General features: G+C 41.1%; 1 protein-coding gene across 2 annotated transcripts in view; it reads right to left on the bottom strand.

Annotated features, from left to right (window-relative positions):
* Window positions 1-625: 625 nt before the first annotated feature.
* Window positions 626-13,375, bottom strand: part of LOC111973407 (carboxy-terminal domain RNA polymerase II polypeptide A small phosphatase 1) — a 33,036-nt gene continuing 20,286 nt past the window's right edge. For both annotated transcript variants that reach the window (XM_024000777.2, XM_024000766.2), the window contains 3 exons: window positions 10,547-10,639; window positions 9,901-10,086; window positions 626-2,561 (listed from right to left, as the gene is read on the bottom strand). In XM_024000777.2, the coding sequence (XP_023856545.1) occupies window positions 2,433-2,561; window positions 9,901-10,086; window positions 10,547-10,639 (408 nt within the window). In that variant the 3' untranslated portion in view covers window positions 626-2,432. The remainder of the gene's footprint in view (window positions 2,562-9,900; window positions 10,087-10,546; window positions 10,640-13,375) is intronic.

Raw genomic sequence — 13,375 nt, 5'->3', positions numbered from 1 at the left:
GGGTTAGAATGTGAAGATATTTTCGTGTCTTTAAAAAGGCAGTTACTAGTTTGTGTCAAAGATAATAATAAGTAATTGAAAGATTTGTGTAATTATTCCCAATTCCCAACTCACTTGAAACAATGCCTAGAAACAATGTCATCTTCAAAGGCTGTAGGTACATTCAATTGTCAACCAACATACAGTAAGTACAGAGTTGACTCAATTGTCTCTCTAAATAAGAGCATGTGCTCAATCCATAAAATTTAATGTAATATATAAATATGCCCTAAAGTACAGTTGGAGAATGCAATTGATTGCAGACTAGTTGCTGAATCCTGACTTGAGATCTGTGTTTGAGTGGAATCTGCTTGCAAATCTTCCATAAATATGAGTGAATGTTCTATGCAAATGTCTGAAAAAGCACTGGGATCCTATTTCAATATTTAGCCCATAATGGGTACTTGCACTGAGAGTACAAAACAATGAGAATACCTTCCTAATATTAAGTCAGGTACATTTTCCATTTTCTTTTTCATTTCATTTGTTTCCAACACCCCCTGCAATTGAATTAATGGTGTATTATTGGTGCTATTGGTGTATGTACTATTGGTGTATGCATCATTCATTGTAGTGAGATATTACCTCATTCGACAAATCATGCTTTATTGTGAGAAAGTACAAATCGTTTTATAGTTCTTTCTTATAACTAATCAGCAGTTTCAGTTTCTTTACAGTACATGGATGTTAACGCTCTTGTTGCATGCAGTAAAAAAAAAAGCTAATAATTATAGTCATTAAAATATTTTTTATATTTAAAGACGTAGATCTTGTCAAATTATTGCTGAATTGTATTTTTAAGGTAACGCAGATCCGCATGCACAGAGACCTAGTCACGTACACGCACAAGCAAACACGTCAGGAAGTGTCATGAAGAAAATTAAGATTGTCACAAGGCATGATTACAAGGAGCTATGAAAAGGCAACCCACTCAACTGACTGGACAGGTTAAATGAGCATCACATTAGACTTGCAATATGATATTGCATATAAAAAAGTCTAGTTCAAGTACTTGAAAGAATAGAAGCATACATTTTGCTTGTTAAAACCAAATTTCACACACAACTCCAGCATATGGATTACAAACCATTTCCCAACCTGGACACCGTACTAGAATTATTAAAAGTTAGCAAATTTTATTAAGTCAATATCAGTTAATCTACGACATAAAACATGACATCTTTCACATAGGTAAAATAAACATGGTTTAAAAAAGTTTTTAAACAACTACTTAAATACTGATAGCTGTACAAAAGTAATATCACCAGGTATCCATATTGGCACTTGTAGGTCTGACCATCATTCTGTATATTAGGCCTGAAATACTCCAAGCCCGCTGTCATGTGCCTTTTACTGAGGAGTGGCTTCCTTCTGGCCACTCTACGATGAAGGCTTGATTGGTGGAGTGCTGCAGAGATGGTTGTCCCTCTGGGAGATTCTCCCATGTCCACAGAGGAACTAGAGTGACCATCGGGTTCTCCCTGAACTCCCTGAACAAGGCCCTGGCACCTGAGCTCAATTTCGAGTCTCATAGGAAAGGGTCTGAATAATTAATAATCAAACCTCTTAATCAAACCTCTTCGTCTGAATGCATGCTTTCTGTGTGTTGCTACATAGTCCATCCTTCGTCATAATCATACATCCTTGACACACACACACACACACACACACACACACACACACACACACACACACACACACACACACACACACACACACACACACACACACACACACACACACACACACACACGAGTGTGTATGTCGTAGTGAATCATTTCCAAAAATAGTATCTCATGTTGCAAAAAACACATGATATAATGTTCAGTTAAAAGGGGATGACATTTTCTTTAACATTATACTTGTGGTACAGCAGGATATTTTAGGAAACAATCATCTTTGAATGATTGTGGTTAAGTATGCCCTTACTTAGGCATTTTGGGTAAAATATATTAAAACGTGGGAAGGGGTTGAGTTATCTTGATCTCAAGATGAAACCCCTTTGTTTTGTATAGCGTATTCAACAATTAGTTTGCGAAAAGGACATTATCGCCTGCTTAAATGATCACCGTTCCATAAAAAAAGGGCTTCGCTTAACCTGGTCTTCAGGGCGAAAAGTCCTAACCAAGAGGTGATTACTGCATCGAATGTGAAAAAATAACTGATACCATTCTTTTCAATGTTTGCCATGAAGCAGTTCCTCATTGTTCCGTCTCTGTGCCAAACTGAGTGGCCTCTCTATCACGTTTTGTGTGAATGGAATTAGGAGGATGACAATGACTGAGAGACACTAGCAGGTCCTTCTAGTGGGAAGAAACTTGAAGCCTGTTGCACACCAGCTTCCTCTATGGCCCCCATGTGGTGAAAAGTTGCCGCCAGTGTCTTATCACGTACTAGCTTGCATTCCTCTGCTGCTTGAGAATATCGTAGACATCTTCCACTTTGCTTAGTCTCTCGAAGAACGGGATGAGATCTAGTAGCTCTGTGTCGGCCATGTCGTCGAACCAGGATGTTACGGGGACCTGAGTGTGTGAAAAGTTATAAACAAAGTAAACTTTCAAAATAATGACACAAATCTATGTGTACCAGTGAGTTAGTTATATGTACACTACCGGTCAAAACTTTTAGAACACCTACTCATTCAAGGGTTTTTCCTTTTTTAAATTAAAAATATATATTTTCTACATTGTAGAATAATAGTAAAGACATCAAAACTATGAAATAGCACATATGGAATCATGTAGTAACCCAAAAAGTGTTAAACAAATCAAAATATATTTTAGATTTTAGATTCTTCAAATAGCCACCCTTTGCCTTGAAGACAGCTTAGCACACTCTCAACCAGCTTCACCTGGAATGCTTTTCCAACAATCTTGAAGGAGTTCTCACATATGCTGAGCACTTGTTGGCTGCTTTTCCTTCACTCTGCGGTCCAACTCATCCCAAACCATCTCAATTTGGTTGAGGTCGGGTGATTGTGGAGGCCAGGTCATCTGATGCAGCACTCCATCACTCTCCTTCTTGGTCAAATAGCCCTTACACAGCCTGGAGGTGTGTTGGGTCATTGTCCTGTTGAAAAACAAATGATAGTCCCACTAAGCACAAACCAGATGGGATGGGGTATCGTTGTACAATGCTGTGGTAGTCATGCTGGTTAAGTGTGCCTTGAATTCAAAATAAATCACAGACAGTGTCACCTGCAAAGGACCCCCACACCATAACACCTCCTCCTCCATGCTTTACGGTGGGAAATAGACATGCGGAAATCATCCCACACCGTGTCTCACAAAGATCTCAAATTTGGACTCATCAGACCAAAGGACAGATTTCCACCGGTCTAATGTCCATTGCTCGTGTTTCTTGGCCCAAGAAAGTCTCTTCTTCTTATTTGGTTTCCTTTAGAAGTGGTTTCTTTGCAGGATTCGACCATGATGGCCTGATTCACAGTCTCTCTGAACAGTTGATGTTGAGGTGTGTCTGTTACTTGAACTCTGTGCAGCATTTATTTGGGCTGCTATTTCTGAGGCTGGTAACTCTAATGAACGTATCCTCTGCAGCAGAGGTAACTCTGGGTCTTCCATTCCTGTGGTGGTCCTCATGAGAGCCAGTTCATCATAGCGCTTGATAGTATTGTGACCCGACTTGAAGAAACTCTTCAAAGTTCTTGAAACATTCTGCATTGACTGACCTTCATGTCTTAAAGTAATCATGGCCTGTTGTTTCTCTTAGCTTATTTTACTGTTCTTGCCAGAATATGGACTTGGTCTTTACCAAATAGGGCTATCTTCTGTACACCCCCCCCCCCCCCCCACACCTTGTCACAACACAACTGATTGGCTGAAATGCATTAAGAAGGAAAGAAATTCCACAAATTAAACTAAGCCACACGTGTTAATTGAAATTCATTCCAGGTGACTACCTCATGAAGCTGGTTGAGAGAATGCCAAGAGTGTTTAAAGCTGTCATCAAGGCAAAGGGTGGGTATTTCAAGAATCTCAAATATATTTTGATTTGTTTTCCACTTTTTTGGTTACTACATGATTCCATATGTGTTATTTCATAGTTTTGATGTCTTCACTATTATTAAACAATGGAGAAAATAGTAAAAATAAATTAAAACCCTTGAATGAGTAGGTGTTCGACAACTTTTGACAGGTAGTGTATATGCAAAATTAAAAAGAAATCATAAATAAAAAAGTTAATCTATTCATAAGAATGTGAAAATTCATATTCTTTTGAATAGGCCATAGGTGAACATATGAAACACATTTTTAGACAGACAATGCATTCTGAAAGCCGTAAATCTCGACCAGGAAGTATCGGTTCGAGAGGCTGCATGCTGTTCATTTGGTACATTTACACTCATTTCACATTTCTCCATTGGAGCATATTCTTTACCCATAACCACTAAAATTACAGTGAACAAAAATATAAATGCAACATGTAAAGTGTTGGTCCCATATTTCATGAGCTGAAATAAAAGAGCCCAGAAATGTTCCATACGCACAAAAAGCTTATTTCTCTAAAATGTTGTGAAAAATGTGTTTACATCCCTGTTAGTGAGCATTTCTCCTTTGCCAAGATAATCCATTCACCTGACAGGTGTGGCATACCAAGAAGCTGATTAAACAGCATGATCATTACATAGGTGCACCTTGTGCTGGGGACAATAAAGGGCCTATCAGGTTTCAGGTAAGACCCAAGTGCAGACTGAGTTGAAGTAACATTGTTTATTGCAACAACAGGGGCAGGCAAACGACAGGTCAAGGCAGGCAGGGGTCGATAATCCAGAGTAGTGGGGTCAAGGTACAGGATGGCAGGCAGGCCCAGGGTCAGGTCAGGAAGAGTGTTAAAACCAGGAGGACGAGAAAAAAAGAGACTGGGGAAAAGCAGGAGCTGAGACAAAACGCTAGTTGACTTGAACAAAAAAGACGAACTGGCACAGACTGACAGAAAACACAGGCATATAGTAAAATATCCAGGGGATAAATGGGGAAGATGGGCGACACCTGGAGTGGGGTGGAGACAAGCACAAGGACAAGTGAAACAGATCAGGGTGTGACAAGGCCACTCTAAAATGTGCACACAACACAACGTCAAAGATGTCTCACGTTTTGAGGGAGAGTGAATTTGGCAGTCTGACTGCAGGAATGTCCACCAGAGCTGTTGCCAGAGAATTGACTGTTCATTTCTCTACGATAAGCCGCCTACAACATCGTTTTAGAGAATGTGGCAGTACATCCAATCGACCACGTGTAACCACGCCAGCCCATCACCTCCATATCCGGCTTCTTCACCTGCGGGATCGTCTGAGACCAGTCAACCCGGATAGCTGATGACATTTCTGCACAAACTGTCAGAAACCGTCTCAGGCAAGCTCATCTGCGTGCTCGCCGTACTCATCAGGGTCTTGACCTGACTACAGTTCAGCGTCGTAACCGACTTCAGTGGGAAACTGCCCTCCTTCAATGGCCACTGGCACGCTGGGGAAGTGTGCTTTTCACAGAAGAAATCCGGTTTCAACTGTACCGGGGAGATGGCAGACAGCGTGTATGGCGTCGTGTGGGCGAGCGGTTTGCTGATGTCAATGTTGTGAACAGAGTGCCCCGTGGTGGCGGTGGGGTTATAGTGTGTGCCGGCATAAGCTACGGACAATGAAAACAACTGTATTTAAATCGATGGCAATTTGAGTGCCCAGAGATACTGTGATGAGATCCTGAGGCCCATTGTCGTGCCATTGATCCGCTGCCATCACCTCATGTTTAAGCATGATAATGCACGGCCCCATGTCGCAAGGATCTGTACACAATTCCTGGAAGCTGAAAATGTCCCAGTTCTTCCATGGTCTGCATACTCAGACATGTCACCAATTGAGCATGTTTGGGATGCCCTGGATCTATGTGTACGACAGCATGTTCCAGTTCCCGCCAACATCCAGCAACTTCTCACAGCCTTTGAAGAGGAGTGGGACAACATTCCACAGGCCACAATCAACAGCCTGATTAACTCAATGCGAAGGAGATGTCCCACACTGTATAGGCAAATGGTGGTCACACCAGATACTGACTAGTTTTCTGATCCACGCCCCTACTTTTTTTAAGGTATCTGTGACCAACAGATGCATATAAACTCAGCAAAAAAAGAAACGACCTCTCACTGTCAACTGTGTTAATTTTCAGCAAACTTAACATGTGTAAATATTTGTATGAACATAACAAGATTCAACAACTGAGAAATAAACTGATCAATTTCTGCAGACATGTGACTAACAGAAATTGAATAATGTGTCCCTGAACAAAGGGGAGGTCAAAATCAAAAGTAACAGTCAGTATCTGGTGTGGCCACAAGCTGCATTAAGTACTGCAGTGCATCTCCTCCTCATCAGATTTGCTAGTTTTTGCTGTGAGATGTTACCCCACTCTTCCACCAAGGCACCTGCAAGTTCCTGGACATGTCTGGGGGGAAATCGCCCTAGCCCTCACCATCCGATCCAACTGCTCAATGGGAACGAGATCCGGGCTCTTCGATGGCCTTGGCAGAACACTGACATTCCTGTCTTACAGGAAATCACGCACAGAACGAGCAGTGTGGCTGGTTGTATTGTCATGCTGGAGGGTCATGTCAGGATGAGCCTGCCGGAAGGGTACCACATGAGGGAGGAGGATGTCTCCCCTGTAACGCACAGCGTTGAGATTGCCTGCAATGACAACAAGCTCAGTCCGATGATGCTGTGACACACCGCCCCAGACCATGACGGACCCTCCACCTCCAAATCGATCCCACTCCAGAGTACAGGCCTCGGTGTCACGCTCATTCCTTTGACCGATAAATGCGAATCCGACCATCACATCTGGTGAGACAAAACCGCGACTCATCAGTGAAGAGCACTTTTTGCCAGTCCTGTCTGGTCCAGTGACGGTGGGTTTGTGCCCATAGGCAACATTGTTGCTGGTGATGTCTGGTGAGGACCTGCCTTACAACAGGCCTAAAAGCCCTCAGTCCATCCTCTCTCAGCCTACTGCGGACAGTTTGAGCACTGATGGAGGGATTGTGCGTTCCTGGTGTAACTCGGGCAGTTGTTGTTGCCATCCTGTACCTGTCCCGCAGGTGTGATGTTCAGATGTACCGATCCTGTGCAGGTGTTGTTACACGTGGTCTGTCACTGCGAGGATCAGCTGTCCGTCCTGCCTCCCTGTAGCGCTGTCTTAGGCGTCTCACAGTACGGACATTGCAATTTATTGCCTTGGCCACATCTGCAGTCCTCATGCCTCCTTGCAGCATGCCTAAGGCACGTTCACACAGATGAACAGGGACCCTGGGCATCTTTCTTTTGGTGTTTTTCAGAGTCAGTAGAAAGGCCTCTTTAGTGTCCTGCGTTTTCATAACTGTGACCTTAATTACCTACAGTCTGTAAGCTGTTAGTGTCTTAACGACTGTTCCACAGGTGAATGTTCATTAATTGTTTATTGGTTCATTGAACAAGCATGGGAAACAAATAGATTTTTTTTTAACGAATTATCTTTGAAAGACAAGGTCCTAAAAGGGACTTTTTTGCTGAGTTTATGTATTCCCAGTCATGTGAAATCCATAGATTAGGGCGTAATGAATTTATTTAAATTGAGTGACTTCCTGAAATGAACTGAAACTCAGTAAAATCTTTGAAATTGTTGCATGTTGCGTTTATATTTTTGTTAAGAGTACCTAACTATGGAAGCTGCAGACATTTTGCAGAGAGAACATCAGTTATACAGATATAGGATCTTAATTTGATAACCCTGTTGCAGGGCAACTTTCCTGCGATGCAAGACATTTTCAACTTGTATATTATTTGAGATTTAAAAATGCTTCTGAAGTTCTTAATTTCCACTTTAACATTTCAGACTTGATTTTCACATTCGAAAAAGGTATCAGCCTTTACAAAAATGTCAATTAATTATAATCCACATTTCCGATTGCTGCAGGATTATTTTGATATTAAGATCCAACATCTGTATCACACATGCTGTTCTGCAAATATATACTGAAAAAAATCTGTCTAACTTAAAGAAGTGTTCAGTGATAGTTGGAAAAGAAAAGTTGAAAATAAGCTAAAACTTCAAAAAGGTCAACCATCACTAAAGACATCTTTAAGTTTTAGGTTATTTTCAACTTCTCCAGGGGGTTATCGTTTCCTCCAAACTGTTTTACCATTTGTTATCAAGTTACGCAGTAATGTCCAACATATCTTGGCTAGCATGTTTGGAGAATGTTAGTGGAAACAGATTGTTTTAGTTAGCGGTGCATTGAAAAGCAAGCGACCTAAACAACCCTAGCGACCGAAACAACTATCACCACATATCAAAGCTTTCCTGTTTGGCAAAAGTATTTGAAATCAGTAGCTAGGTTTCCATCCAATTTGCGATAGTTTATTGAAATATTCAAAAACCGGCATAAAACAAAAACACACGAGCTAACGAAGGAACTGAGAATTTAACTGGGCTTCTTCTACAGAAATATAATGTACCTTTCACTTGATAGTAGGAAACTTGATCGTCGACTTTCCTGTCCGCGCCTGGTTATGACGATATCTATATGAGCGCAGACGCCGTCTTCTTTAAAACCACTGGATGCCGTTTATCATTGCGTATTCTGCTTTATTACGGGTGAATGTTTTTGCAAACATAATTGTGTTCATTATCAGATAACGCAACATTGCCTTCTGTTCATTTACATTTACTCTCGTGCAGAAACTACCATACTACCTCACATCGCTCCTGACATACAGAAGTATGAAATACCTTACTCGCTCCCAGGAATAGATCATTCTTTAAATTATTTTAGTTGCTACCGATTTAAGTAAAACAGCATTTCGTTTTTACGCACCACATACATGGAACAAATTTCAGAATACTCTACAATTGGACACACTAGTGTCTTTTGGGAAAATGACCTATTCACAGAGGAATGTATATGTTTTTATACTGTTTTACAGTATAAATAAAATGATACTGTAATTGTATTTATCATGCTTCTGCTGTCACGCCTGCACTCCCCACTGGGGCTCGAGGGCGCCGGGCTCCCCAGCATTACGCACTCCTGCCGCCATCATTACGCACACCGCCATCATTACGCACACCTGCTTCACTCGTCACGCGCATCAGCGATCATTTGGACTCACCTAGACTCAATCACCGGTGTTATTTCCTTCCCTATATCTGTCTGTCCCCCAGCTCTGTTCCCAGCTTCCGCATTAACGTTCGTATGTCGTTTTGTTACCCGTGTGCTGACGCTGTTCCTGTCTTGTTCCTTGTCTGTTCCTCATTAAATGTTTGACTCCCCGTATCTGCTTCTCAACTCCAGCGTCGGTCCTTACACCCGCCTTTGATTGTAATAATTGTGTCACTAATTCCCTATTATGTACTTTGTATTTTTATGATGAATTGTGTGAAATCAGGGCTCCCTTGTAAAAGAGACATCGGTGTCAATGGGACTTTGATGAATAAATAAAGTTTGAATAATAACAATTAGGTAACCCGTGCTTTTCTCATGCCTTTGAGAATCGGATCAAATCCATATCCTCTAACAGTGCTACATTCTCAAAGACATTCCATCAAGCTAGATTATTCTGGACTTTGTTAAATAACAATGCTTGGAGGAAACAACAACAACCTAGGGAATATGAAAGTAGTAACTAAACACCCCTTTGAAGGATCCCTTTCAGTGGCAATGCCATGGAACACACTTAAAGAGGAAATTATATCTTTTTAGCACCTCAGATACCTTAGATACTACTGTTATGCAGTTTTTTCCTTTATCTGCAATTGATTGAATTGAGCGCTTAGTATTATAGTATACAGGTAGATAGAAGTAGGAATGCCATACAGCATTATCAGGGTGGAAGATGTAGGAGGCTGGGGAGTTGTCTACAATGATGACTTGGTTGAGGTCCCTGCCCAGCCGACTCAGGTCTTTAACATAGTTTCCTTGGTGGAACACGCAGGACTCCCGGAAGAGACGGTGTTGGAAGGCACCCCATTTATCCAGCAGGTCGGAGACTGGATCGGCATACTGGCACAAAAGGAAAACACACACAACTTTGTCCCTGATGTTATGTCACAGAAAGATGTGTGTGTCTACACATTTATTATGAAATATGTGTGTATGGATGAATAACAGATTAGAATGGCAGGGCAAAATTTCTAAGAATTCGAAACATAACATGTCAAACACGTGTCACAGTCTCAAAGGGGAAGTTTAGTATTTTAGATGGCCCCATCACTTCCATTGATTTTTAGCTAGCAGTGACTAAAGTTAGCTGAAGCTTGTAGTGGCTGTTTAAAGAAAACCAAACCATGGATTACAGTTTCTCCTGGCCCATTGACTACTTTCAGGGTGAGGACCATCTGACATCAATGTTGTAAAATCATGAACTTCCCTTTAAGGCTAGTACTTGTTAGATCCTGTCAACCTTTAATTTATTAATAAAACCTTTAGATATGTCAATCAGCATTTCGTTTAATGAACTCACCTTGGATAAACTGGCAGTGAACAGAACACACTCAAACAACTCCCCCATTCTTTTGAGATACTCATCCACATTGGGTCGCTTCAACACGTACACCTGAGGTAATAAAAACAAGACATGGAAATACTCAGGATTATTTACAAAAAGTTTACGTACATTTGTTTTTGCCAAAGGTGTTAATGCTTTAAACAACTTTTAAAAAATAGAAGATCTTAAATCATTTTTGAGCGAGAAATGCGCCTCCCCCTCGTCTGTGACTTTTGGCTACACCTTGCTTTGCGTGTCCAGCTTTACTGCTATGGGATGCCAGATGATATTGAGGTTAATGGGATGGGACATGAGAGGGGAGAGAGGGGAGAGACTGAAAGAGAGGTTTCCTTTGACAGCATATCAGACTTCTTTAGAAATGAACAATCATAAATGCCACATATTACCCTAAATGTCCATGTGGAATAGTAAATCAGTTGCAGCTAGGGTTGCAAAGCTACTGGTAATTTATCAAAGTTACCAGAATCATATTATTCATATATATGCACACTGAACAAAAATGTAAACGCAACGATTTCAATGATTTTACCCAGTTACAGTTCATATAAGGAAAACAGTCAATTAAAATAAATTCATTAGGCCCTAATCTATGGATTCGACACTACTGGGCAGAGGCGCAGCCATGGGTGGACCTGGGAGGGCAAAGGCCCACCCACTGGGGATTCAGGCCCAGCCAATCAGATTGAGTTTTTCCCCACAAAAGGCCTTTATTACAGAGAGAAATACTCCTCAGTTTCATCAGCTGTCTGGGTGGCTGGGCACAGACGATCCTGCATGTGAAGAAGCCGGATGTGGAGGTCCTGGGCTGTCGTGGCTACACATGGTCTACGGTTGTGAGGCCGGTTGGACATACTGCCAAATTCTCTAAAACGACATTGGAGGCGGCTTACGGCAAAGAAATGAACAATCAATTCTCTGGCAACAGCTGTGGTGGACATTCCTGCATTCTGCATCCCAATTGCACACTCCTTCAAAACTTGAGACATCTGTGGCATTGTGTTTTGTGACAAAACTGCACATTTTAGTGGCCTTTTATTGTCCCCAACACAAGGTGCACCTGTGTAATGACCATGCTGTTAATCAGCTTCTTGATATGCCACACCTGTCAGGTGGATGGATTATCTTGGCAAAAGGGGATTTGATCCCTAACAGGGATGTAAACAAATTTGTGCAAAACATTTTAGAAAAATACACTTTTAGTGCATATGGAACCTTTCTGTGATCTTATATTTCAGCTCATGAAACATGGGACCGACACTTGACATGTTGCGTTTATATTTTTGTTCTGTATGCTATTTTTTTATATCTGTCCATATTGTCCATGAGTTTCTAGTGGATAAAGCATATGGTTCAAGAAAAAATTACCTAATTAATGAAAAAAAGCATCTTATCAACAATGGCATTATTTTCAATTAACTCAGCAACTTTTCAAACTTTTGATTTTTTTACAACTGCCACCAGTTTGGCACCAACACATTTACAACAATGACATATTGACATAGTAAAAGAAAAAATGTGTACAAAAAAATATATAAAGGGTATTTCATGCTGAAACCCTCATATTAAACACAAATGGTATCACTAAGTACATTTTTTATATCAGGGATGGGCAATTTAGCGGCCCGACCCTCGGATGAATTTCCGTCCCTCAGATCAATTTACATTCAATCAGGGTCTCAACTTACTGCTGCGAGGTAGAATAGTAGAATACACAAGGTGCACTTTCGAAATTTGGTTGTGCATAAAATCACTGACATTCACTCAATTAGCCCATTTCAGCTAACATTTTTAGATTGGTAAATTAGTCTAGTGGCCAGCTATCTAAACTAATAGTAATTAAGGTCGAATTAGAGTTCAGATTTGTTGTGGCCCCCACCCCCATCAAAGTTGGCCATCCCTGGTTTATAATAAGCATAATGCTTTACAGCTTTGTAATTCTTTTTTTGATCATCTTATTTGATTATTTTATATATTGTACATGTGATAAAGCCACACAGAGGGCCATAGATAATTACAGACACCTGTGATAATCTGAAGTACCCAAAAGGCCACCAGAAGTAATCTTGTAAAATTCCCCAAAATCCTTCAAAAGTTTACAGTAATATACCCTACCTTTGCAACTCTAGGTGCAGCCTATTATCTGTATATGGAAAGATATGCCTGTCAATAAAGAACTTTCACTTAATTTCTGCTCACATCCATTTCTCAAAAGAACATGACGCTATCGGCCTTGTTCCTGAACCAAGTCATCCCGAATAGGCTGTGCCCACTTAAACAAGCCTATCCTGGATTACTTGAAACAGACCCAGGCCTGGGGTATAAAACAGGAGTGATCTTCTGTCTTCTGTCTGGAGTTAGCCTTTAAACTAGGCAAAACTACAGCAGTTCCTGCAATCTCCGATGTGATCTTCTATGGACTGGCCAGAATCTGCGCTAGGGACCGAGATTGATGGGCCCAGTGATTTCTAAGAAGCCAGTCATACTTCCTTGTTTCGTCAGCCCACAGAAATAGCCACCCGCTGCTAGGATCCGTCAACAGAGAAGGCCAAAGCTCTGTCAGATAGCTATCCTAGCGCACCGGCGCTACAGCACAAACAGAGTCACCGAGTAAACAGTGGTGGAAAAAAGGTTTGAACTAATTAAACACTTTCATAACGAAGGAGAGGCATTCCAACATAGCATGGATATCATGGAGATTAGATTCTGTAATTTTATTTGAGGTCATGGCCACTTTACGGCTCCTTTCGTTGTGGTGCTATGAAGGAGAGAACCTGTGAAAAAAGG

The sequence above is a fragment of the Salvelinus sp. IW2-2015 genome, linkage group LG2, assembly GCF_002910315.2.
Source record: "Salvelinus sp. IW2-2015 linkage group LG2, ASM291031v2, whole genome shotgun sequence".
NCBI classification, from domain to species: domain Eukaryota; kingdom Metazoa; phylum Chordata; class Actinopteri; order Salmoniformes; family Salmonidae; genus Salvelinus; species Salvelinus sp. IW2-2015.
Note: the sequence above shows the minus strand (reverse complement) of the source record. Positions and strands in the feature narration are given on the sequence as shown.